Source organism: Rattus rattus, chromosome 2, assembly GCF_011064425.1.
Source record: "Rattus rattus isolate New Zealand chromosome 2, Rrattus_CSIRO_v1, whole genome shotgun sequence".
NCBI lineage: Eukaryota > Metazoa > Chordata > Mammalia > Rodentia > Muridae > Rattus > Rattus rattus.
This window is the reverse complement of record NC_046155.1, coordinates 170903284-170928533: the sequence shown is the minus strand read 5'-3', so window position 1 is coordinate 170928533 and position 25250 is coordinate 170903284. Positions and strand designations below refer to the sequence as shown.

Genomic DNA, 25250 nt, shown 5'->3' with positions numbered 1-25250 from the left:
GCAGTGGTGGCACACTCCTTTCATCCTAGTACTCAGGAGGCAGAGGTAGATGGTATAGGCCAGCCTGGTTTACAGAAGTTCTAGGGCAGCCAGGTCCTGCCTTAATAACTAAACAATAATGAAAAGAAAAGACAATTAGGCCCAGCATGGTGGCACATACCAAGAGTCACAAAACTCTGGAGGCTGAGAAGACTGAGGCAGGATGCTCTGGTGTGAGGCTTACCTGGTCTGTAAAGCCATCCAGAGCCAATTATTGAAACCCCTTCTCAAAAAACCAAAGCAAACAAAACAAGGCACCCCAAAGCCAAAACATCTGATGTTCTTAAATTAAGCAATCATTGCTTTGAACAAATGTTGTTCAACACTGGCACTGCGGTCCGCTGAAATGAATGTAGAGCCTCCGGTGACAACAGTCTTGGCCCTGTTATCTGGGGCCTCATGGTGACAGTTCCAAGAAGGTGAGTAGGGAGAGTTGGCAAAGCTGCAATGGAGAAGCTAGCCTGGGAGGATTTCCTGGAGAAGGGGCCATGGGTACTAAGCTCTATACTATAGGTGAGTACTATCTTTCTGGTTCCCTCCTATGCCCGTCCTGTCCATCCTGTGTCCTCAATGCTTTCAGGACGTTAATAGGCTTCTCAAGAAGATTCTTCGGGGGGCTGGGGATTTAGCTCAGTGGTAGAGCGCTTACCTAGGAAGCACAAGGCCCTGGGTTGGGTCCCCAGATCCGAAAAAAAAAAAAAAAAAAAAAAAAGATTCTTGGAGAGCCATAGCGTGGAACGATACAGACAGGCGTGGGGAGCGGGAGAGATGGCTGAGCCCTTGAGAGCACTGGCTGCTCTTCCGGAGGACCCGGGTTCCATTCCCAGCACCCACTCGGCAGCTCACAACTTTCTCCAGTTTCAGAAGGTTCTCTCCTGGCTTCTGTGCGCACTGTGGTATATGCAAAGCACCCACACACATAAAATGCATAAACAAACGGCAGAGGGACCCAGTCTCCACCTTCTCCCTCAGCTCCCACCCGAGTCAAAGCACTTCAGGAAGCATTTGTTCTCTACAAGTTTTTTATTGGTATTTGAAGAGGGACCTGACCCGTCACGTGGCCCTCTTTGCTGCTGCGAGGTGGCTCGCCAGGCACTCAGGCAAATGTGGTTTTTAATTTCTCCTTCATTTTGTTGAGCGTCTCTGAAAACCAGTTCCTTTGGAGAGAGATGGGGGCAGGGTCAGTGCTTACTGTACCCTCCAAGGGACCCAGAGCTGTGCTTCCCACCCCCTTCCTGTTCCTCCCTCCGTCCCTCTCCCTCCCTCTGTCTCTCCCTCTCTCTTTTAAAGGTTTATTTTTATGAGTACACTGTAGCTGACGTCAGAAACATCGGATCCCATCACAGATGGTTGTGAGCCACCATGTGGTTGCTGGGAACTGAACTCAGGACCTCTAGAAGAGCAGTCAGTGCTCTTAATCACTGAGCCATCTCTCCAGCCCTTGTTCCTTTCTTTATCTCCCTTCATACTGTCTGTGGGATGAAAACCTCTGGTAAGTTCCCTCACACAGACCAGAGAATTTGTGTGTGGGGTTTTAGAGACAGGGTCTCATATAGCTCAGGCTAGCCTTAACCTTGATATGTAGCTAAGGATGATGACCGATGATGACCTTGAACTTCCAATCCTCCTGTCTGCATCCCTCAAATGCTGGTGTTGGGGACCAAACTGTAGGGTTTGGAGCACTCAAGGCAAGCGCTCTACCCACTGAGTGACATCCCCAGCCCAGATGGGGCACTGTGAAACAAAAACTCAAAGAACTTCATCTTGACCTGGCTTCCAAAGCCAGCCACTATGGGGAGGTAGCTAGCAGGTGACTATAGAGGATGAAGGACAACCTCAGGTCTTCCTCAGCTATGTCCCTGATCCACGCTCCTAGCATAGCCAGCCAGCTGGCCAGCTTACCCCAGGGTCCATCTGTCTGTCCTAGCTGAAGCCAGGGTTCTCTCTGTCCTCCCCATCAGTGGGGTTAAAAGCATGCAGCACCATACTTCTCTCACGATTTTGTTTTGTTTTGACACAGGGTTTCTCTGCATAGCCCTGGCTACCTCTAACTAACTCTGTATCCTTGAACTCAGAGATCCGCCTGCCTCTGCCTCCGGGGTGCTGGGTTAAAGGCATGCACCACACTGGCTGGCACTTATACATTCCCTTGAAGTCTTGTTTTGTTCCTGTATCTGTGCTCTGGTGCCTGCAGGTCCAGGAGAGGGGACTGGAGTCCTCGGAGCTGGAGTTACAGGCCACAGTGAGCTGTGCTGACATAGGTGAGTGTGGGGGAGACACAGAACCCTGGTCCTCTGCAAGAGCAGCACGTGCTCTCTTAACTGAACCCTGTGACTAACTTTAAGATGTAGATTCTGGGTATCAACTTCAGATCCTCACAGGCATTTTAGGCACTGAATGATCTTTGCTCTTTCCTCAGTCTCCCTCCTCCTTCCCCTCCTCCTCCTCCTACTTTTTTTTTTAAGTTTTTTTTTTTTAAAGCTTGTTTGTTTTTCTTTCTTGCTGAGATTAAAAACATGTGCAGCTGCACCTCAGAAGCCTTGCCATCTCCTGCTTCCCACCCTCTCCTTCTCTCGCCTGTGCTTGCCCAAGCTGTCTCCACTCATTCTGGCCTGTCCTTGGCCTGAGTTCTAAGCCCTTGTCTAGAAGGCCATTCTCTCTTATCTACAGATCTTCCCGCCTCAGGGCCTTTGCACTTCCTGGCCAAGTTTAAGTCTGGCTGGATATTCGTAATCAGAATCAGACCTTTAACTTGTCTACTTGCCAAATTGGCTAACCAACCTGTTTACAACATACCAAGCGCCTCTTGGGGTGTCTGTCTTCACCTCCTGCTTTTTCGTTTGTTTTTTTGTTTTCCTCATTTTTAGTCAGAGGCTTGCCCTGTAGCCCAGGCTAGTCTCAAACTCCTGATTCTTTTCCTTAGCCTCCCAATTTGCCGGGGCCTTTTTTGTTTGTTTGTTTGTTTGAGACAGGGCTTCTCTGTATAGCCCTGGCTATCCTAAACCTAGCTCTGTAGACCAGGCTGGCCTCAAACTCAAGAGATCTGCCTGCCTCTGCCTTTCGAGTGCTGGGATTAAAGGTGTGCAACACCACAGCCTGGCTGCTGGGATCTTAGCCAGCCCTAATCTCTCTTTGGCCAGTCTAAACTGCAGAGCTGCGGCCTGCACAACTCTGGCTGTGACCCTGCCCCAACTCTCCTACATTCTTTCTCTGTCCCAGGGGATCAAAGTCATGTCCTGTCTCAAGAGTACACAGGGAAGGGACAAGGTCTATCCTAACCAGTCACTACAATCATCTCTAACAGACAGACAACTAGGTGTTACTAGGCGTCAATCACTCTGGTGCTGTTTCCACATTGTGTCAGTGTTGGGACGGGACACACACACACACACACACACACACACACACACACACACACACACACAGAAAGAAAGAGAACATCCGCCCGTGCCCTGAAAGGTCCTAACCGAGTCTTGGTCATAATTTCCTTCTGTTTGATATGCTCAATGGCTGCCCGGGCCTTATCTTCCAAAGTGTTCCCAAACTCTTTCAGTTTATCCGGTAAGCTCTCCATTGCGCTGGAAAAGTCAGGGGCCGCCTGGGCGGGGGCTGGGCCTGCAGCGAGATGGTTGTAAGCAAACCCGTTAGCATGGGGGAGAGTATTGGAGACTTATTTTTACTGCACTGCCCACCTCCTTGTTTTTATGCGCTGCCCCTTCTAGGAAGATTAGCCAATCCCAAAGGGTCACTGGTTACTAAGGTCTTTTCTGGACAGACTTGCCTCCTGCAGCACCCACCTTGATAGAAAAATAAGGCACCTGGTCAGTGGGTTGGGGGACGATTGGAGGGCGGTAGTGGAATGGTGACATAGAAAGGGACCTCAGAGCTCTCCCTCAAGAGTCCTCTAAGCCTGGGCCATAGGCCCAAGACCAACTTCAGACTTCCAAGCCTCTTACCTTCCAAAGCCATGGCCACGACCATGATCAGGACAGGAAGTGCGATGAAGAGCCTCATCCTGGCTGGAGGGGCACCCTGGAGGCAGATGCGCGAGGATAGGGGGCATCACTAGTATCCACCACCTCCCACCACCATGATCCCACCACCCCAATCCCTTATCTGTGGGAAGTGGGGAACACTTTCCCAGGCACTAACCTGGATCTAAGGTTCTCTCAGGAGGCCCGCAGGGGTGGGAGGATCCTGCACAGAGGTTTAACCGGTTGGGGAGGGGGCGGAGCAGGCTGATCGCCCTCCCCTTGAGCCTCCCCCTTGTCTCTGTGCCCACCTCCTTTTTTACTTTTTTTTTTTTTGTTCTTTTTTTTCGGAGCTGGGGACCAACCCAGGGCCTTGCGCCTAGGCAAGCACTCTACCACTGAGCTAAATCCCCAACCCCTCCTTTTTTTACTTTTTTATTAACAGAATTTTGGCTGGCCTGGAATTTGTGATCCTCCTGCCTCTGCCTCTCTAGTGAGTGCTGGGATTACAGGCACCAACACAACCGACCCATCCTGTTCTGCCATACTGGTGGATACTGGGAGCCAGATCCCGGTCCAAGCATTTTTTTAGGCCTAAGGCTCCTCACTGGTCAGCACCCTCACTTCCAAATCTCACTGATCTTCACCCAGCCTTGGCTGCTCTACCTACTCACACTCTCTCTGAGGTTGTTCCACCTTGGTGGGATGTGTGTCTTACAAACAACTCCCCCCAAACCCCCAAATCTTACCCTAGCTCACACTGCACCCTCAGGTTAGCTCTTCTCTACCCTGTCCTTGTCCAGAAGCCTCAGCTCACACTCTCTGTCCTGGATGCTGGGCTCTGGTTTCCTTCACCTGGAAACCCTCAGACCTCTTTTGATGCTCTCTGGGGTCTTTGACAACCGTCATCTCCCTTCTTTACAAGTTGCCTCTTTAGCTAGTCAAAACTGCAGAGCCTCTCAGCTTGCAAAGCTCCACAGTGCCCCCGAACCAGCACAACCCTCACTCCCCTCCCCAACACTATTAGCTCTTGTTGGGCCTCCTAGGCCCCTCCAGATCTGAAGCCTGCTTCCCCGCCCCCTCCCTCCACCACATCCTTTCTCTCAGGCTAGAGTCCAAGGCCCTTCCCTCCCTCCAGAGCTGTCAATGACCGCCAGTGACCCCCTGGCAGCTGGTGGCTAAGAGGCCCAGACTCTAGGTTGGCTGGCCTGGTGCCCCTGCAACCCACGTGTCAGCTGGGGGTGGGAGGATGGGGGCACAACAGGGGGATGGTTGTGAAAGGGGTAGAACAGATTCGACCCTGGCCGGGTTGCAACATCTCTGGGGCCAGCTCACAGCTTCCAGTCCCTGTGGGCGCCAGGCCTGACCCTCTTGCTTCTTGAAAGGAGTCCTGCTCAATCCTCAAGCACCCATCTGAATAATGTAACAGATGTCCCCCTTACTCTGCCCGGTGCTTCCTATGTCCTTTCTCTTAGTAACGAGAGCTTCCTGTACCACAGGTAGGGTAATAGGAGCACAGCTAAGGTCATTAAATTACTAGTCGTTCAACTCTGATTTTTTTTTTCTTCTTGTTTTGTCAAGATAGGGTTTCTCTGTGTAGCCCTGGCTCTCCTGTCTGTCAGGCTGGCCTTGAACTTAAAGGTCTGCCTGCTGGGATTAAATGTATGAGCCACTTACCACCGGGCTCCCCCATGACTCTCTGATTTTCAGTAGGATCAGCCCAGTACTCCATGGCTCCCTCCACAATCCTGGTTCTCTAATGTCTTTCTGGGGTCCTTGTCCCACCTCTAGGTCTGCCTATAGGGAGGTGGGGCTGCTCCATTGTTTAGAAGTAAGGTTCTGCTCTTGGCTGTACATCTCTGTATCCCACTATCACTTGTTAGGTAGAGTTAGGAAGACCAGGGATAGTCTTGGTTAGAGAGTGAGTTAGAGGCCAGCATGGGCTCCCATGAGATCTGGATTAAAAACCACCACCAACAAAGGGTTGAGGAGGATGTGGCTCCGATGGTTGTTTACTTGCCTAGCATGCAGGAATTCCTGGGTGCTATCCGTCCGGCACCACCTAAAACTGGGCGTTAGGATCACCCATTGTCTACCCAGCCCGGAGGACTCCGGAGACCGGGAGACCACAAGTTCAAGGTCACCTTGGTTCTACAGGAAGTTGGCAAGAGAGTAGCTCCCGGTCCTGGAGGCCTTATTTCAAACCAATAAAAACAAAATCTCTTCTGTAGAATTCAGAAGTTGAGCTCTCAGCTAGGCCTGGTGGCAGGAGCCTGTAATACCAGCCATTGGGGATGGGTTCAGAGTTCAAGGCCAGCGTGGTTCAAATACCATCACAATAATTCAGGTCTTCAGAGGGAGACATGCCTCTGTACTCTCCCCTCATCTTGATATTTGAGGGTAATGAGGCTCTGGGGGTGTGTTCCTGGCCCTTGGGCATGAAGTGTGGCTGTGTCCGGCCCTGCCACTCAGCCCACTGACCCATCTTCTCACTGGCCTGATGAATCATCTGTGGGAGTGGTGCCTGCCTCCAGATAATGCTGAATTTGGTGCCAGGAAAAGCTGCAGGCTCAGGGTGTGCCAGAGGCAGTTGAATTCTGAAGCCTTGGCCTAACCCAAGACACGGGCTCAAGCCCTAGCCTGCCCAGGTTGGTGGGAGCCCTGCTGGGTCCCTGAGAACTGAGGGGGTGTGAGGGGAAGCCAGCCAGGGGCTCTCCAGCTCCTGCCACGACCCCTTTGAGTGCCAGGATATGGGAAGAATGGGTTTGTGTTCCCAGCCTGAACTCACTCCCCATACACTTGCTGGGAAAGTCAAAAGGCAGGCAGGGGAGAAAATGTGGGGCTGACTCCCTATGACCTAGAGGGAGTAAAGACCCAGCAAGCTAACTTCAGAGTAAATGAGAAAGGCTGAGGCTCCAAGCGCCACCGCATAGAAAGGGCCAAGCAAAGGCCCAGAGCGAAAGAAACCGCAGGAGAGTGAGATAACAGAAGATCAGGAAAACAGGAAGCCCCAAAGGGAAGCCTAGAAGAGACAAAGCAAGGAGAGTGTACCAGATAAGACTAGAGCCGAGGAGGAATAAGACAAAGAGAAAAGTAAACACCGCCCGGCGACTCTGGTCTCTTACATGTTGATTCATGGCATAGCTGAGGAGCGGGTGTTTAAGTTGGGAAAGATAGCCCAACAGACAGACATAAAGTGGTACACACCTTTCTCAGTTCCTACGGAGATTGAAGACAAAGATTCAAAGATTCAACTAGGCTGGAGTGAATGCAAGGAGGAATCAGTTAAGATGCTATTTCAGACTAAAAAGCGTGGATATACCTAAACAAAAGAGCCCCTGCCTAGAATCGCACCCCCCCCCCGCCCCAAGGCTGTGGGCGTAGCTCAGTGGGGCTGGGGGCGTGGCTCATGGTAGAATTCCCCATTGAGGGGTTGGAGGTGTGGCTCAGTGGTAGATACAATCCCCAAGTGATGGGTGCGGGCGTGGCTCGGTGATAGAACCCCTACTAGAATCCCCCGAGTGAGGATCTAGAGGCGTGGTTCAGTGGTAAAGCCCCTCCCTAGAATCCCCCCAGTGAAGGACTGGGGGCGTGGCTCAGTGGAAGGTAGAACTGCCCGGTGAAGGGTTGCGGGCGGGGCTCAGAGGTCACTTGTCCTTTGGCGTTGCTAGCTCTTAGGTTTAATCTCTATTACTGCAAAACCAAAGCAGAGCAGACCAAACTAGACTTGAAATAAAGCACATGACCTCCTTCTACAGACAAGGCCACGGAATGTGTGCTATGTCAGGCAGAAACGATAAACTGAGGCTGAAGCTGTGTGGAATCACTCACAGAGACTCAGCACGTGCTTGGAGAATCTTTATTAAGCAAGGGCCACCAGAGGGCCAGAGTGGTGCTTGGGACAGGGCCGCCTGGCTGGTCATGGATGTTGCGGCAGGGCGTAGGTGAGGGATGATCATTGATTCTCCAGGGGCACTGTGGTGGAGGCAATGGAGTTGGTAGCCACAGAGGCCTGTATCTTCTCCATTAGGTTTGCCCACTGGCGCTGCATGTCTTCCACTAGCGGCTCGAACCAGCCCTTGAGGCGGGCCTGGAAGACCTCGGCCTGCAGGCGTATCTGCTGGGTCTGCTCCTCCATCTTGGAGCGCACATCTTCCATCTGGTCACGCACCTCCTCTAGGCGGTCACGGGCCTGGTTGCCCACTTCCTCCAGCCGCCCTCGGATGCGGTCACTCAAAGCCTGGGCGCGATCGCGCAGGGGCTGGGCGGCGCCAGAGCCTAGGTTGGCTGTGCGCTGACGACCCTGCTCCACCAGTGGCCCCAGGCGCTCACGGATAGCACTCACACCGCGCTCGGCGCCCTCCTGTGCCCCGGCCTTGTACACCGCCAGGCGCTTCTGCAGATCATCCGCATCCCGCATCAGGCGCTTGCGCATCTTGCGCAGGTGTGTGGAGAGGCGCGACCGCAGCTCCTCTGTGCTCTGGCCCAGCATGGTGTTTACCTCGTTGCGGTACTGCCCGAGTCGGCTGCGTAGATCCTCCATGTCAGCTCCCAGACGGGCCTGTGCCGCCTGCACCTCTTTAGCCAGCCTGGCCCGTGTCTCCTCCGCCACTGGGCCCAGCTGTTCCTCCAGCTCCTTTTTGTATGCCTTTACTTCCGTCATAGTGTCCTCCATCAGTACCCTGCAGGCCCAGAGGAAACACAAGAGGGAGATGAAGGCAGAGACAAAAAGGTCAGAATTAGGGTGGGAGGAAACCACAGAGCGAGGTGCGGTGGTACTCGCTTGTATTCCCCGAAGTTGAGAAGCTGAGGAAGGAGAATTACAGAGCCTTCGAAGCCAGCTTAAGTTAGACTGGGATCCTGTCTCAAAAAGCCAAAAGCCATTCGACCAAGAACATAAATGAATGCCTGTTTATCCCAGTATCCAGAAGGCTAAAGAAAGCAGAAGTATTGAGAGTTCAAGGCCAACCTGGCCCACACACTCATGGAGAAAGGAAACAAGAAGTAGGTAGGTGCCCAGATAGGAGGAGCCCCTGGATCTGGATACTCAGCAGGTGCGGAGGGTGAAGCGCTGAGCACTCACGTCAGTTCCTGTGTGACTTGGGAGCTCTGCAGCTCTTCCTGGACCTGGTCAGAAAGCGTCTGCACCCAGCGCAGGTAATCCCAGAAGCGGTTCAGGGCCTGCTCCCAGGGTTGGTTGCTTTGCCCTGGGAGCTGATCTGTCACCTCCAGCTCTCCCTCGGCCAGGCATCCTGTGTAGAGTAGTAAGTTTAAGGCTGGGTCAGGACCTACAGTGCTCTTGGATCTCTTTGAAGCAACAGTGCGTCTGGAAGCCAGCCGTGGAGTCTGTTTAGATACTACAAGCATACACTGCTGGGTATCCTATGTACAACAGAGCTGAGACTAGGCTGGTATGGGGTTAGAAAATGTATACCTCCCCTTTAAAAGCAACTAAGAAATTACACACTTCAACTTTTTAATTGTGTGTCTGTGTGTGTACCCTTAGAGGTCAGAGGACAACTAGAGAGAATCCGCTCTCTCCTTCCACCAGGTTGGGCTCCGAGAGAAGTCTTCGAGCTTTATGACAAGCACCTTTACCCTCTGAGCATCAATCCTCCCATATTATGGATAGGGAAAGGCCTGCATGTAAAACAGCTGCTCAGGGCTATTGAATCTCAGAGGTCTCAGAACTGCCCCAGCCCCAACCTGCCAGCAGGGAAAGCCACCCCTTGCCCCATACCTGTCAGCAATGGGACCAACAGCAGGGCCCACAGAGCCTTCATCTTCCCAGTTGTGATTGGCCAGTCTGCGGAAGGAAAAGCTGTCTTTGAACACCAGTGGGTAGGGGTGGAGAAACTCGGGCCACCCTAAGAGCCCCCGCCTTAATTCCCTTCTCAGGTCTGTGAGTCATCACAAACATCTCCAAAATAGAGCATCTGCTCTTCCCAAAGGTCTATTTACCTCCCCGTCCCGTGTTCTCTATCTCAGCACCCCGGGGTGGATCCGCTGCCAAAAATCCCAGCTCCCAGTCCTAGGGTTCAAATTCCACAAAGCAGTGGGACAGCGGGTGGTCCAACTTACATTCCTTTCTACCTTCCCTGCTAAGCCGCGCTCTCCGTTTAGTACTAATGTAAGTTTTTAATCGTCCTCCATCCCTGCGAAGTGGTACCCTCCCGCGAACTTCGGACGCTCGGGCATGAGGATCTTCACTTTGAAACTGGCCCAGGGTAATTTTGGGGACTGTGATGGAAATCAGTAGGTATTTATATAAACGCAACCTAAGGCTCATCGCGGGTCCTTTCGCTAAAGATTGATAGTACCTTCTAGTTGAGCCCGTATGCCGTGCACCGACAGTCCCATACTCCTGGAGATGACCCCTCCATCTCCTCCATCTGTTCTGACTCCGGCAAAGGCTAGTTACCTCACGATCTTAGTTTGTCTCCCCGCCACCCTAAGTCTTCTATCGGGCTTCCTGCTTTTCCAATAATTGTGTCTGTTTCCTGGACTCCAGCGGATTTCAAGGTCCCCTGCCCACGTCTTACCAAGCCCCCTGGGTGAATCGCCAGCCCAAGCTTGTCTTACCAGCTTCTTCCGAAACAAGTCCTTAGCCTCCGGGGTCTGAGCAGGGGACCGGATCCCAGACCTGTCCAATTATAGGACTCCCCCTGCCCCGCCCCCTCCTCAGGGCTAGGGCGGGCTGGGCCAACCCCCTGTCACGAGGCGGGTTGTTCTCCCCCCCTTCACAGCAGGGCAGAGGAAAGAGGTGGAGTTTTGATGCCTTGTGACACCCCCCCCCCCAAAGGGAGCTGACTCCTCATTGAATAATGCAGGCCTTGGTGCTGGGGCACTGAGTACTGCTTCTCCCCTTTCCCGTGGGTCTGGTGCATTCGTTGTACGGAAAAGAGCTGGAGGCTTAAATGGAAATAGGTGGGGGACTCTATCTGTTAAGAGGCTCAGCTTCTGGGGTGAAAACTGAGTTATAGCCCTGGCCCCTCTTTGTTGATTCCTCTGCCACAGGTGAACTCTCCCCATACCGGGCTGGGGCCATGCTCCTTTCCTTCGGGAGTTGTTCAGTGGTAGCTCCCAATGGATTTGAAGCCATACACTGTCAAGCCCTGGGAACCCAAGTGTTGATGCTACTGTCCTGTTTCTGGCGGTTTCGGGATGTATAATCTTGGGAGGGGGAGCTATCCCCACCCCCACTGAGCACAACTTTCAAGTTGTTTTGAGATTGGATCCTCGGGCTGCCCTTAAAGTCACAAAGGTCCTTTTGCCTCTGCTGTGGCATGCTGGAGTTGCAGGTGTACACCTCGGCACATGCATTTGCCTTTTCCAAGCACTTTTCCTTTTCTTCATGAAAGAAGTGTAGGGGCTGGAGAGATGGCTCAGAGGTTAAGAGCACTGACTGCATTTCCACAGGACCCAGATTTAAATCACAGCATTCACAACTCAACACCCAGATTTGACAGCCCTACATGGACATACATGCCGGCAAAACACCCAACACACTTAAGAGACAAGCCAGAAGAACAGCTATTTATGGGGACATGTGCCTCTAGTCCTAGTCACTTGCAGAGCTGAGGCAGGAGGATCCCCTGAGCTCAGGTAATAGAACAGAGCCCAGGCTAGCACATGGCAAAGCTGCTGTTACCGGGCTGTCAGGGCCAAGGGCTCACACACCACTAGGATGCTTGCTGAAGTGCCGCCTGCACAGGGGTTCCCATTCCCAGCTGTTGCTCAGAGGGTGGCAGTAGGAGAAGCCTCCTAACAAGGCTTGGCAGCAGACATGGCAACACATGACTCCGCAGGATGGGAAGAGGTGGAACACCTGGTTCCAAGGGTACAGGGTGCCGGGCCCAGGCCTGTTAGTTTTGGCTTAAAACACTGACAAGGAGTGGGTGTGGTGAGATGATTTTCATGGGTTACTAAGGGCCAGCTTCCATCTCCAGATGACAGTAAGAAGGGTTTCAGTGTTGCTGTCTAGAGGGTCATTGACCAGTTCATCTTGAGTCTTTTCCTCCAGTGGGGTGCCAGGAGGAGCAGTGGTGCCATGCAGGGCCCAATTTGAGGTTGTGACCACACACACATCAGAGCTGGGGCTGGAATGCAGCTCCACGGAAAAGCACTTTAGTGACCCAGCACCTGCCTGATATGTGAGGGCTGGAGTTATATCTTCAACAAAATTAAAAGAACAAACCAAAGGGAAAAAAAATCCCAAAAAACTTCACGTTTCCTGTTTTAGTCTGGGAAGGTCCTAGGGCCCCTTCCTCTCCCTTCAGTTACTTTCTTTATTGTGCTGAACTTCCAGGAACTTGGTTTCTTCCTGAAGTTTCTGAGACCTCTGACCTTCCCACTGGGAGAAAGTCAGCACATGCTTCCACCTCAGCCCTTTTTGGGACAGGGAGGCTCCTGAGCCCCATCTCCCTGCCCCCACCCTGTTTGCAGAGACAAAGTCCTCCGCCAGCTCTCGGGGGCCAGGCTGCACAGGGGGAGTGACCTGGAGCCACCCTCCCGGTGAGGTCAAGCCTATGATCTTCCCGCCGCCAGCGTAAGTCCCCAAGAGCAAAGGGTGTGACTGCGCCTGGCCAAGCTTTCTCTAAATTGCTTGCCGCTGCTGTGCTCTCCGACCCCTCGGCGCCGCCTGCTGGCAACCATGTCAACAACTGGAGAAAACCGAGGCCTCCCAGATCCTATTTTTTTTCCGTGTGTATTTTTTGTTTTTTAAGTTTTTTTTTTCTGTAAAATGTCCCGGTTTTCCATAACTTATAAACATGATTTCTATGGAGGGGTGGAGGGGAAAGTGACAGGCGGCCCAGCGCTCCTCTGCTGCCCTCAGGAGGACGGGGACATCAAGTCTTTCCTCCCTGAGCCTGTACAGCCGCCTCTGTGCCCCTGCCTGGGCGCTCACAATCGAATGCCCTTCAGATCCCAGAACTCCCTCGGGGACCCCAGGCCTCCAGACACTGTCCCCTGGCGCTGGGATCCTCGGGCATGGGGTAGGTCCCCTCCTTCCCACTGCCCCAACCCCAAGAGAGAGGGAGGAGGGGAGGGCAGCTGGCCCAGCAGTGGTCTGCAGAGGAAGGCCAGGAGGACTCAGCCGATGGTGAGGCCAAAGCCACACAGGAACTTATTCTTGCGGTGGTTCAGGAAGGCGCAGAGCGACAGTGTCAGGGGCAAGGGCGGAAGCTTCTTCTCCAGCGTGGCACCCACGATCCAGTTACTGTTCACAGAGCCTGTGGGTCAAGAATGGGGCAGAGACTGGGTGGCTCGATGTGCCTGGTCACCCACCTCTATGGCAGCCACAACAGACCCATAAAGTATACATCCTGGCACTTGTGAAGCGGCTACTTGGGCCTGTTACTCTCCAGCTCGGGGGTCCCTGGGATGGTGGCTTCCATGAACACACAGGACTAGTGTCGCTTGAGTTGGGCTCAAGCTTAGCTCTATCTCTAGGTAAGGGTTAAACAGGGTGCAGGCAGAAGGGCTGGACTCAGTTGGCCTGGCCCAACCACAGGGAAGGCTGCTGGGGTCACAACCAAGGCCACTCCACACCATCACAACAGCCCCTTAAGCCTCAGCACCACCGAGGTTTGACAAACCCAGGTCATTGCCCAGAATGAGGTTCTGAACCTGGCTGTCATTACGCACATGCCCCTGCAGTCTCAGTTCCCCAAGTTGTGCTGGCTATACAAGCTAGTCATGTTTCTCTGGGTAGCCCTGGTTGTCCTGGAACTCGATCTGAGGCCTCAGGCTGGCCTCAAACTCAAGAGATCCACCTGAGGAACCTCAATAGACATCTGTTAGATAGGGCAGCAGGCAAGCCTGTAGGTCATTTCTGGGTGATTGATACCCAGATTGTTTTCAGTGGGGCATCCTGGGCTAATGGTCTTGGGGATATAAAAGCAGGCTGAGGAAGCCACCAGGAGCAAGTCATCAAGCAGCACTCCTCAGTGTCCTGCTCCATCTTCTCAGTGATAGGCCTGTGCTCGGACAGCTGTAACCCAAAACAAACCCTTTCCTCCCCGAGCTGTTACCCCCACATGTCTCATCACAGCAACGGGAGAACCCTAAGTAAGGAGAGAGTGAATGGGAAGGCCCAGAAGAGGGCTTACGCATGGCTCCCAACATCCACTAGAGGTGCCAGGGTAGGAGCCATGACAAGCCTCCCAGAGTAATTTGGAGGTGTCCCACTCTCATTCCCCCAGCACACTTTCAACCTTCCTTTTACCCATGGCCTCTACCAGACAAAGCTGAGTCATATCTGGCCTGTTTCCCAGGAGGGAAACTGAGTCCTTCCTTACCTTTGAAGAGGAAGTTGGCCTTGGGCAGGTCCAGCTGATACCCAAAGGAGGCACTGGTGTCCTGCATCCTGGTGCTGGCCTCAAACTCCACACCCACCTGCAGCTGGGGGAGGGAAGGCCCCGCACAAACATGAGCTGCCTCCTGGGTACACCAACAGCCCCAGCAAACCCAGCCTGGGACTCACAGCTCAGAGCTCCCTCAGGCTCACCTGGTCACTGGCTTTGTGGTAATACGTCGCATGCATGCCTGCCTGACCCAGCGTTACTGTAGCCAACCAGTTGTTCACTAGGAGAGCAGAGATGGGTGAGGACTAGGTGTCAAGGGATGCGGGCATCTGGAAACCCGCTCTCTTCCCTCTCACCCTGAGATACAGGCCATAGCCCAAAGCCTCCTCCCTAAGTGCGCCCCAGGCTCACGTGTGTATTTCCCAGCTAGAGACATGACAGTGCCCTCTTCTCCAGGCCGCCGGTGGTAGACGAGCTCGCCACCTAGGGCCAGACACGGTGTGATGCTCTGGAGGTAGTGAGCCACGAGGATTCCTGTAGGAGGAGAGGGTGGTCAGACCCAGTCCTGGCCTTACCTCCCCAGCGGCTCCTGTCCCTTTACCTCACAACAGTTCATGCGGTTCTCCTGTGTCTCCTGGGCTATGACCCCCAAGAGGTAGCACATACTTGTCACCTCTTAGGGAGAACAGAAGCAACCACCCTTCAACAGAACATGGTGAAGCAGGCCCCTCCATATCATAAGCCCAGAGCTCTGAGCCACTCATGGTTCAACAGCAGTTGCCTGACCTGTATAAGCCTCCAAATTCTACCCCTAGAATGGGGAGCTAGAGGGGAGCAAAAAGAGAAGTCAAACCCAAAAGACGGGAATAGATGGGAAGCAAAGAGCGGAAGGGTTCCCGGGAGGACCCAAGGCCAGGAGGGCAGACGGGCCTGCTAAGGCAGTAGAGGGGGGGGGGTCCCTGGGAATGAATAAGCACACCTGGGATCCCATGACTTGGGAGAGACTAAATGCCAGGCCAGCCAGGGGCACAGTGAGACCATGTCTGGAAAAACTTTCCCGAGGCACATCTGACAGAATAGCGGGCAGGACTACATGTGGACCAGCTTAGGCAAGGAACTAAGTACTTCCTGCCCCCTGCAACATAAGTTCCCAGCCAGGGCCTGGGTGGGTGTGTTCTCAGGCTCCGGGGCCAGTGTGAGGGAACAGGGGACCATTAGTTTCAGAACAGGATCATCTGAATCCCAGAATACCTCTGATCACCAGTATCAATTCATCTAATTAAGAGGAAACTCCTTGGGTCACCAATGTACTGGTAAAGCCATTTTTCTACCCACAGCTTCCACAACTCGTACAGAGTATCTCATAGAAGCATAAACAGAGGAACCCAGTGCTTAATGAATATCTGGGCTCCTCACAATAGATTGTGGTGCCCTAAGGGTTGGCCCCAGCATAAAAACAGCCAACCACTATGGGACACCTGGTCAACCTGCTCCACCCAGCTTCTCCTAAGTGGGTTGACTGTGAAGGCTCTGAATTACAATGGTTCCTCTTAGGAGTTTGTGGAGCTTGTTCTGAGTCATCTCCCACTGTGTGGCCCAGGCCTGCCTTGACAGAGCCAGGTTAGAAGTACCACCAGAACCCACCCCCGATCTTACCATGGCTTAAAAATGTTTTTCTCTGGGTTTATGTGCAATGGCTGTTTTGTCTGCATTTATGTCTCTGTGACACCTGGTACCCACAGAGGCCACAAGAGGGCATCGAATTGTCTGGAACTGGAGTTCCAGGTAGTTATGAGCAGATACACAGGTACTTGAAATTCAGCATGGGTTTCCATCCCAACATGAGATAGAGGTGGGGCCAGCCGGCTCTACATGCTTTGCTCCAGGACTGCCAGAGCTGCACAGAGACCCCATTTTACTAAACAATAAAGGCAACTGCTCCGGAGCTCTGGCTAGCCTCAAAGTTGGGGTGATCCTTCTGCCTTGGCCTCCCAAGTGGTTGGGATTATTGGAGTGTGGCACTGTCTATTCAAGGCGGCACACCCAGCCCCGTCAGTAGTTGTGCAAGCATGTGCAGGTGCTTGTGCAAGCACACAGGTGTGCATAGGTCAAGGGACAACTTGTGGAGTTGGTTCCCTTCCATGTGTCCCAGGGAACGGAATCCAGGAAGTCCATCAGGCTTGGCAGCAAGTGCCTGACCTGCTCAGCCCTGCTGTGCGCCCGCCCACCTTGTTCTGCTGCTTGCTGTTGTTTTCGCTCTGTGCAATCCTAGGCGGCTCAGAACTTGCGAGATTCTTCTGCCTGTGTGAGCCGCCAAGCTCTGAGCCAAAAATCTCTCTAATCAAAGCTGATGTGGAGTCTGCTCACTAATGAGCCCAGGATGACCTTGGAGGTGAAACCCTCCTGGTTCCTACTCTTGGTGATGTGATTTGGGGTGTGTTCCTCTGCCCACTTTGGTTAGTTGCTAGGGACTTAATGGAGGGGTCTGTACTGTAGGCAAGACCTCAGGTCAGCAGCCAGGGCTTTATCATTGAGCCTCGCCCAGCCCTGTGTACAATGCCATAGCAGCTCTTACAGCTGGATTCTAACCTATGCCCCAGGTGCTTTTTATGCCCAGCCTTCTCTACCATGCTATCTCCACGGGTCCCCACTGCAGTTTAGAATACAGCAGCAGTTCCCAAACGAAGGCTTCTGCAATGTATGAGAACGTTTCAGATGGGAAAAACTTGGAAGGCCTGTCTACATATGCCCCATCCACCTGTCCAAGAACAGTCTGGCTAAAGTCAGGTCTGAAGACTGAAAGCCCAGAAATGTCAGCATTAATTTGTAGTGGACAGGCAGCCTATTGGTAGAAGAACCCCTGCCTAAAATCCCCCCAGTAACAGGCTGCGAGTTGGGGGTGTGTGGCTCAGTGGTACAGCCCCTGCCTAGAATCCCCCAGTGAGGGGTTGGAGCACAGTGGAGACATTGCCTAGCATGCATACTGAGACCGTGGCTGCCATCTTTAACATTGCAAATAGATAAAGGACCAACATGAAGCCTGGCACTTCAGAAGTGATCAACAAAATCATGTTCTTCAAGCAAATGGAAGAACCTGAGTGGCTCAAAGGGACTAGAATAATCCAAACTGAGAATGCAAGATTAGTAAGAGCTAAGGTAAGAGCAGGCCTCAGCCAGGCTGGGTTTTGGTGGAGGAAGGCAGGCCAAGGTCCCAGCAGGTCCCGGCCTGATCAAAGGGGACAGTTTTTTTTTTTTTTTTTTTTTTTTTTTTTTGGAGCTGGGGACCGAACCCAGGGCCTTGGCTTCCTAGGTAGCGCTCTACCGCTGAGCTAAATCCCCAGCCCGACAGTTTTAATTCTCTTTTCTGAGACGGGGTCTCTGTGTAGCCCTGGCTTTCCTAAAGGCCGGTGCTCTGCCTGCTTGGCTGACGTGGCATCTTGAATGACTACCGGTACCTATACAGATGTGCAGGTTGCCTCTGGAGGGCAGGCAGCTGTGTGTTCCAGCAGAGACCTTCCCATCCCTGCCGTGAACGGAGTACCTTTTTAAAAAACAAGCAAAACAACAACCAGAACCAAGGCCACCCTTCCTTTTTCCACTTCTTGGGTGAGGCACTGGCATTTTGGAGAAGCTGTCTGGCTTACTCCAGTAAGGATGTGGCCCTTTAGGAGCCATCACAGAGGTGCTGTCCTTCCTCTGCCTCCAGTGACACACAGTGATAAACAAAGTCAAAAAACAAAGCAGCCACCAGTGGCTGGGCAGTGGTGGTGCATGCCTTTAAGTCTGGCACTGGGGGGGGGGGGGGGGCAGAGATGGGGGAATCTCTGAATTTGAGGCCAGCCTAGTCTACAGAGTGAGTTTCAGGACAACCAGGGCTACACAGAGAAGCCCTGAATGGAAAAATCTCCACCCACCCACCCCGAGAGCATTCAGCCATTTGAACTTGCTTTATACGGGACTTATCCTAACAGTAAGCCATGCACTGCACGGATATTTGCTGTTGGAGGTAAAACACGTATTTGCCATAGTTGTACACTCTAATCTCACTCAGGAAAAAGACAGGCAGAACTCAGGTGAATTCTGGGCCAGTCCTCAAAAATAAAACAAGTGCCAGGCATGGTGGCACACCTTTAATCCCGGCACTCTGGAAGTGGATATTTTTTGAGTTTGAGGCCAACCTGGTCTACAGAGCAAGCTCTAGGACAGCCAGGACTACACAGTGAAATCCCATCTTGCAAAACAGAACAACAAAAAAAATTTATGGTATTGAGACCATAACCCAGAGTCTTGCAAGCACTCTATCCCTGACCACTCCGCGAGTACCTACCTCACTGGTGGATCTGGGCAAGCCCCACCCCAGTCTACATCTAACATCCCTGTGTGCTCGGAGCTCGTTATCTGGAGGTCCTTGCTGGGATGGTCACTCCCTAGAGGTGGATTCAGGTTTTCCTCCACCATCTTATTGTCAACGCTAAAAGACACCCTATGGGGCAGGCTCGGTGCACTTACATTCTACGGGCAGTTAAGACAGGTGGTCACACCAAGAAGGAGCAGAGGGCAGAAGTGCAGAGAAGGGCCAGGTGTCAAGACTCAGTGGCACTCATCTTGGTCTGTCTTATCTTTCTGTCTGCACATGGCTACCATGTGCCCTGTTCCATGACCGAAACCCAAGTCCAAGTACCATGGGCAGGTGTACTAAGAACAGTTCTATAACCTGTGCTTCGGACATGCCCGGCACTATAGGGCAAGAGTCCAACAAGCTTCACCAGTGTCACTAGGGTGCACATGGTTGAGCAGACAGCAGCAGTACAGGGCTGAACTGTCACCCAAGGATGGTTACTGCCAGATGGCATTGTATGGTCACGAGGATGGGATCCTGGAAGTTTACCACGGCACCACATGCCATCTCTACTTCTCACCACACTCCATCATTTTACCCCTGTCCCTGGGAACAGGCTTTCTCTGCCGATGTAACCAGGTGTGGGGGTCTGAATGAGCCCCCCCATAGTCTCAGGCACTGTAACACTTGCATCCCAGTTGGCAGTACTCTTTGGAGGCCTGGGCACAGCCTGCTTGAGGGAATGTGTTACTGGGGGCAGACTTGGAATTTCACAGCTAATGTCATTTCTAGTGGTCTCTCTCGCTTTGCTTCTCACTTCTCCTACGCCAGCTACTTGCTGTCATGTCCCACTGCCAGGACAAACTCATCCTTCTGGATCTTTCTCTAAACCCAAACAAATTCAATCCTTCCCAGTGTTGCACTGGGCACGGTGTCTGACCACACCAACTGAACCCTCACAGGGCAGGCTGGCCTTCCTTGCACAAGTCTTCCCGAGCGTTGGAATGACAGGTTTGTATCATCGAGCCCAGATTTCTTGGTTTATTTCAGAGACAGTCTCATTATGCAGACCAGGCTGGCCTTCAGCTCAAGATATCTGATGTCTCTGCCTCCCTAGTGCTGGGCCTAAGGCATGTTCCGCCAGGCCAGAACAATTGCCCAGTGGTTAGGAGCACTGGTGGCTCCTCCATTAGATCTAGGTATCACCAGCACCCACAAGGCGACTCTCCGCAGCCTGTAATTCCAGCCTCAAGGGAATGGACACACTGTGCTGGCCTAAAGGAAACGGGCACGCTTGGAGTGAGTGTGTGTGTGTGTGTGTGTGTGTGCATGTGCACACGCCCGCACACATATTGCAGGCAAACACACTCACCAAATAAAGTTAAAAAAAAGTAGGCACCCTTCCCCTAAAGGGATCCAACATCTATCTTTGACTCTCCCCAGTCCTGAGATTACAGATGTGGCTACACCAGCTTTGTGGTTTGCCTCTTATTTTATTCAACCTTGCCACCCCTCAGAGGCAAAAACATGCGCCTTGTGGGGACAGGGGATCTGGACCAAGGTTTCTTGAGTACCAGTGAGCCCCCCACCTCTTACCTGAACCCACCAAGACATCTGGGTTGCCCAGGGTGACAGCAGCCGTGAAGTCGGAGCCACGGTACTCGCCATCCACCTGCCAGTTCACGAACTTGGACTGCTGGGTCTGTGGGGGAGGGGCGGTGTGAGGACCACGGATGAGGAAGCCCCTGTGGGGGTAACAGGCCACAACCACGTGTGACTCACCTGGATGGCCATCTTGGACCTGAGGCCTGGGCTCAGCTGGTGGATGACCTGTGCATTGAGGCTGCCACTATTGTCCATGTCACCCACCAGCACGGGGAACGCCTGTGGAACAGAATGAAGGGTAGAGGGTGAGCACCGGTCACACTGGCATCGCCTCCGCCATGAAGCCTCCCCAGTGCTTCCACTGTGTTGTGGAGCTAACTGGGGAGGCAGAGCAGGAACTCAATGCAGGAACGTGAAGGCAGGGGCTGAGGCCACGGAAGGGGGCCACTTGCTCAGCCTTTCTCGTAGCACCCTCAACCAGCCTGGGGGTGGCTTGGGGGGCAGCACTGCCCAAAGTGAGTCTGCCCTCCACTGTCATCTAGAAAGTGGCCCCAATCTGTCTGTGGGTAGCATTTTCTCAGCTGAAGTTCCTCTCCCCAGGTGACTGTAGCTTGTCCCACCCTGGCTAGCTGCACTAGCTAGTCAGCACACCAGCCATGTCACTGAGGACACCAGTGACATGAGTGACATCAGTGTCACTGAGTGATCTCCAGAGAGCTGGGTTACAGGTCTGCACTGTTTGTTTGTTTGTTTATGGGCGTTGGTCTTGCTATGTGGCACGGAACTCCACCTTCTGCCACAGTCTTTCCTAGGGTTAGGAGAGGCAGTGTTGGGCGGGACAGTCACCTGGGCATGCTCTGCTTCCTGGCTGACAACACATGGCCTCCATGGGGGGCTTCTGCTCCTACTGCCTCTCTTCCCCGCCACAACTGCAGACTTTCTCTCCAACTACTCAGAGGCCATTTGTTCCCCACACGTCACCATTCTCTGAGCCATGTCACAGGCGAGCCTTGACTCTTAGATACTGACCTGCTCCACTCTTCAAAACATGCCTCAAGGGGCCAACGAGATGGCACAGTAGAAGGGTAAAGGTGCTTGTCACCAAGCCTGAGAGCAGTGTTCAAGCCCCAGAGCACACAGGGGGAAGGAAAGAAGTTGTCCTCTATCCTCCCTGGGCCTCCCGCCATACAAACAAACGCAATTCCAAGTGCAGCACAGGCTTTTCCTGCCTCCAAACACTAGGGCCCCGTGACACACGGGCAGTGCTGCGCAGGTCCCCTTGCTACTCTAACGCAGCTCCTGAGAACGCTTTCATTCCCGGCTGATCTGCTTGCAAGTGGGGGTGCAAGACTGTAGAGATTTAAAAACAAAAACGTGGCAGGCATTTTAATCCCAGCACTTGGGAGACGGGCAGGAGGGCACGAAGACCTGAGTTGGATTCCAGCCTGGTTTACACAGTTCGAGTCCAGTAAGAGCTGGGATAGGTATGAACTAGGGAAAAACATTCCTACATGCAAGTGTGGCAAGCCATGTTCAAACGCCCAGCACATGTATCGGCATGGTCTAAGTGTCATGTATGGCTGCACATGCCTGTCACTCTAACCCTGTAGAGATGGTGCATCCTGTGAGCCTGCTTGGCAGCCTGTCTAAGCCCAAACAGTGAGCTTTCGGATCAGATGTCCCAGTCTGGCTTTTGCAGGCGCCTGCACACATGCATACAACACACAAAAAAGTGCGAAGGATGCATCGGTGAGAATGCTTGTCTAGTATGTCCAGGTTTGAGTCCCAGCACCAGATCAAACTGAGCATGAGGACTTATGCCTGCAATGTCAGCACTTAGGGAGGTAAAGACAGGAGGGTTGATGGTTTAAGATTATCCTCAGCCACAGCTCAGTATTTCCAAAAACACCAACAAAAACCCAGCGGTAACACAAGGAGCGATCTAACTCAGATCTCTACCTCCCACTCCCACCCAGCTCCACCCCATTATCCATCCCAAGGAACATACCTGAAGCACCCATCTGACCCTGTTTCTCCCTCGCCAAATCTCTGTGGCTCTCTAGCACCCCCTAGAGAACACCCAAGCAAAGAGCTTGACATTCCAGGTGCTGTCTGGTTCCCAGCATCCTGGTCATCACCAAGTTGTCTTTCAACTGCAGCTCCTTACCCCAGCATCACTCAGCTCAGGAGCAGACACAGGAAATATGCTAGAGAAATTGCTGGGGAAGGAGTCACCCATGTCCCAACACCTCCATGGCGCTAGGCTGCTCACTTGCTCACCACCTCCCCTCTCAACCCCTTGAGTCTGTCACCTGGCCAACGTTAGGATGACTAAAGGAACCTTACCTCTGTGGGACTCAGCTGTTTCGTCCCCACGTATGTAACCCCGAAGTGGTAGTTGGACTCCCCAATTGTGCCGAGGGCTACTGTATGGGTCACCTGGGAGAAAAGAGTAGGCGGTGGGGTCTTGGCGATGGCTGGGGGAAGCAAACGAGTGGTGTGGGGCTGGGGAGCTGGCACCAGGTGGCAGGCCAGGGTTAGCAGCATCAATGCCCAGGGTCCAACAAAGCACTAGGCCTGACCCGATGAGAGTCAAGGTTACTAGTGAGAAAAGTTGGGCCAGGGTAGGCTCCACACTCACTGTTTATACTGCTGCTTGACTTTGCAGGGTAAGAATTCTGAGCCCCTAAACGCTAACTCTCCCACTCCCCCTGAAGAGTCAACCTGGAATATATGAGTCTTACTGTTGGTTTGCCTTTATGTTTTGATACAGGGTCTTGTGATGCATGTCGTGCAGGTCTGGGGAGTAAGATCTTCCTGTCTCTGCCCTGGCCAGTAGTGCCACTGGAGTGCTATTTGAATCTTGCTACCTACCAAAAAGCCCAAGGCTTCAAGAGAGTGGGGGGATCTGTACCCATGGAGGAGTATGGCTGTTGTAACCTCTGGAGGGTCAAGGCATCAGAAAGGCTCACCTGGAAACGATTGCTTAACCCTTTGTTGACTGTAAGTTTGACACCTTCCATCTGAACCGGGAACAGCTCTGCAGAAGAGAGATGCTGTCACACCCCAAATTCTTTCCCTGCCATCCCAAGCTCTCTCCAGAGACCTATATCTCATTAACTAAAAATCCTACCGCTAGAGGAGCCTCCACCTACCGCATGGGGCCAGGCCCTTTGCATGTTTTAAATCCAGTGCAGTCACCTGAACTTAGGAAACTCACTTTCTTGACATTAAACTTCTCATGCTTACAGTTCTCACCACACAGGACTGTTCCCAGTAATTGGTAAGTTAACACATATTTGAGTATGAAGAATAAGAATGTACCCTTATTGTGATCAAAATGTCAAGATGATCCTAGGCTAGGATCCAGGTCCCTTGGGTTGAACCCCTCACGGGAACGTTGGGGGACACCTCTTGACACTGTGACCTTGGGCTATAATTCCTTCTCTGATCACACAAATGAGTCTTGGTGGGGTTGGTGCCCTGGCTCCCAGTGCCCTAAGACTTCTTTCTCCTGCTGTGGCATTCTTCCCCAAGGAGTTCAACATCTGATCGCAATTCCGAGTCCCAAAGTTCAAGGTCCCACCGCCCCATCCTATCCTCAGCTCCTAACGTTCTGTTCAATGACTGCAACGATGCGCGCCAATCCTCCGGGGGTCCCTTCCTTTTCCCTCGGGCGATGCGGGAGGGCGCCCCTCACCCTTGCACTTCCGGTGGCACTCCTCGAACGTCCCCGGGTTGGGCAGGCAGCCGCAGTTCCCATCGTTCGAGGACGCCGCAGCGCCGCTCGCCGCGGCCCCGGGAGTCCGTTCCGAACCGCGACCAGCGTTTGACCCAGTGCCCAGGCCACCTCCAAGTGGCGGCAGCGTGAAGCCTGGCGGCGAAGGAGGCGGCGGCGGGAGCCCCACGAGGGACGGCGTAGGAGGCGGCGGTGGCCCTGCGGGCGGAGAGCTAGCAGCCAACACGTTCCCCATGGTATCTGCGAGGGGAAAGGTCAGAGGCCAGGGGTCAGGGGACACACGCACACCCCCCGGATGCGACCTCAGGCACTTCCCACCCAACGCAGACTGGGCTCTCACTGGCGGCAGCTGCGGCGCCTGTTCCCGGCCTGGGCTCCGCTCCTACCCCGTGCGCTATGCGCAACCGAACCCGCTGCCGCCGCCGCCGCTGTTTCCCCGCCCCATGAAGCTTATTGGTTCGGTATCCTCCGAGATCCGCCCACCGCTCTAGAAAGAAGCTATTCTATTGGAGATTTGGCAGGAAGTTCCACCCTTCTCGTTGAAACACCCATTTCCATTGGCTTTTAGTCGAAATTAGTCAGTGCAGTTTCCCGTACGTTCCTATTGGCTTGTGTATCTCGTGCCCATTGGTTCGCGACGCCGCGGGGCTGGTGCTAGTTCGCTATTTGTCAATATCACAGGAATTGAAACGCCTACTTGCTCATTGCCCCACCCTCTTTTTGGAGGCGCGGAGCCCCGCCCCAGAAAATGCCTTGACCATTGGTGGGTTTTGGTTCATCTCGCATTCTAATTGGCTACAGTACGTCTAGTAGGCCGACCGTAATGACGTTTATGATAGTTCTCTCATTGGCTCAAATGCCAGGGTCAAAGGACATTGGTAGAGGTGCGTTGCGCTGCAGACGCTGCTAGGCAGCAAGGTCAGGTCTAGCGTCCCAACAGGCACTGCGATGGAAAGGCAGGGTCTCCGGCTGAAAAGCCGGAAGTGCTGCCCCTTCCCACAGTGCCTCGGGAAAGTTTCAAACCAGTTGTGTGAAAACTGGCCCGCATCTACTTACCCACAATGCCCGCTTTCTCCCTTAACGCAACAGCTGCCTAAGCCCCCCTTCTTACCCATCATGCCGTCTGCTCCTTGCGTCACTGTGGCTTCTATCTTTGGCCCATTCATTCGTTTCCCATTACCCAGCATTCATTTCCCCATTCATTGCGCTTCAATCCCGAGGCTCTGCTTAGCCCATTTCTGCCTGTTCAC

At 53.2% G+C, this 25250-nt stretch overlaps 3 protein-coding genes across 4 annotated transcripts; all 3 read right to left on the bottom strand.

Annotated features, from left to right (window-relative positions):
- Positions 1-1043: 1043 nt before the first annotated feature.
- Apoc1 (apolipoprotein C1) lies at positions 1044-4861 on the bottom strand. The gene is made up of 5 exons (XM_032894280.1): positions 4760-4861; positions 4192-4236; positions 3996-4071; positions 3507-3654; positions 1044-1196 (listed from the first exon to the last, which is right to left on the bottom strand). Exons 3-5 carry the CDS (start codon positions 4051-4053, stop codon positions 1136-1138), a joined length of 267 nt encoding a protein of 88 aa, XP_032750171.1. The 5' UTR covers positions 4054-4071; positions 4192-4236; positions 4760-4861; the 3' UTR covers positions 1044-1135.
- A 2993-nt stretch (positions 4862-7854) lies between these two features.
- On the bottom strand, positions 7855-10669 carry Apoe (apolipoprotein E). 2 transcript variants are annotated; one of them, XM_032894267.1, is made up of 4 exons: positions 10593-10669; positions 9751-9816; positions 9094-9262; positions 7855-8692 (listed from the first exon to the last, which is right to left on the bottom strand). In XM_032894267.1, exons 2-4 carry the CDS (start codon positions 9791-9793, stop codon positions 7966-7968), a joined length of 939 nt encoding a protein of 312 aa, XP_032750158.1. In that variant the 5' UTR covers positions 9794-9816; positions 10593-10669; the 3' UTR covers positions 7855-7965. The 2 variants fall into 2 exon arrangements, with proteins under 2 accessions (XP_032750158.1, XP_032750159.1); XM_032894268.1 differs by having other exon boundaries at positions 10553-10660.
- A 2029-nt stretch (positions 10670-12698) lies between these two features.
- On the bottom strand, positions 12699-24432 carry Tomm40 (translocase of outer mitochondrial membrane 40). The gene is made up of 10 exons (XM_032894266.1): positions 24341-24432; positions 23962-24240; positions 23234-23301; positions 22608-22700; positions 20439-20540; positions 20253-20358; positions 14729-14851; positions 14521-14597; positions 14312-14414; positions 12699-13243 (listed from the first exon to the last, which is right to left on the bottom strand). Exons 2-10 carry the CDS (start codon positions 24233-24235, stop codon positions 13104-13106), a joined length of 1086 nt encoding a protein of 361 aa, XP_032750157.1. The 5' UTR covers positions 24236-24240; positions 24341-24432; the 3' UTR covers positions 12699-13103.
- Between the last annotated feature and the right edge of the window lie 818 nt (positions 24433-25250).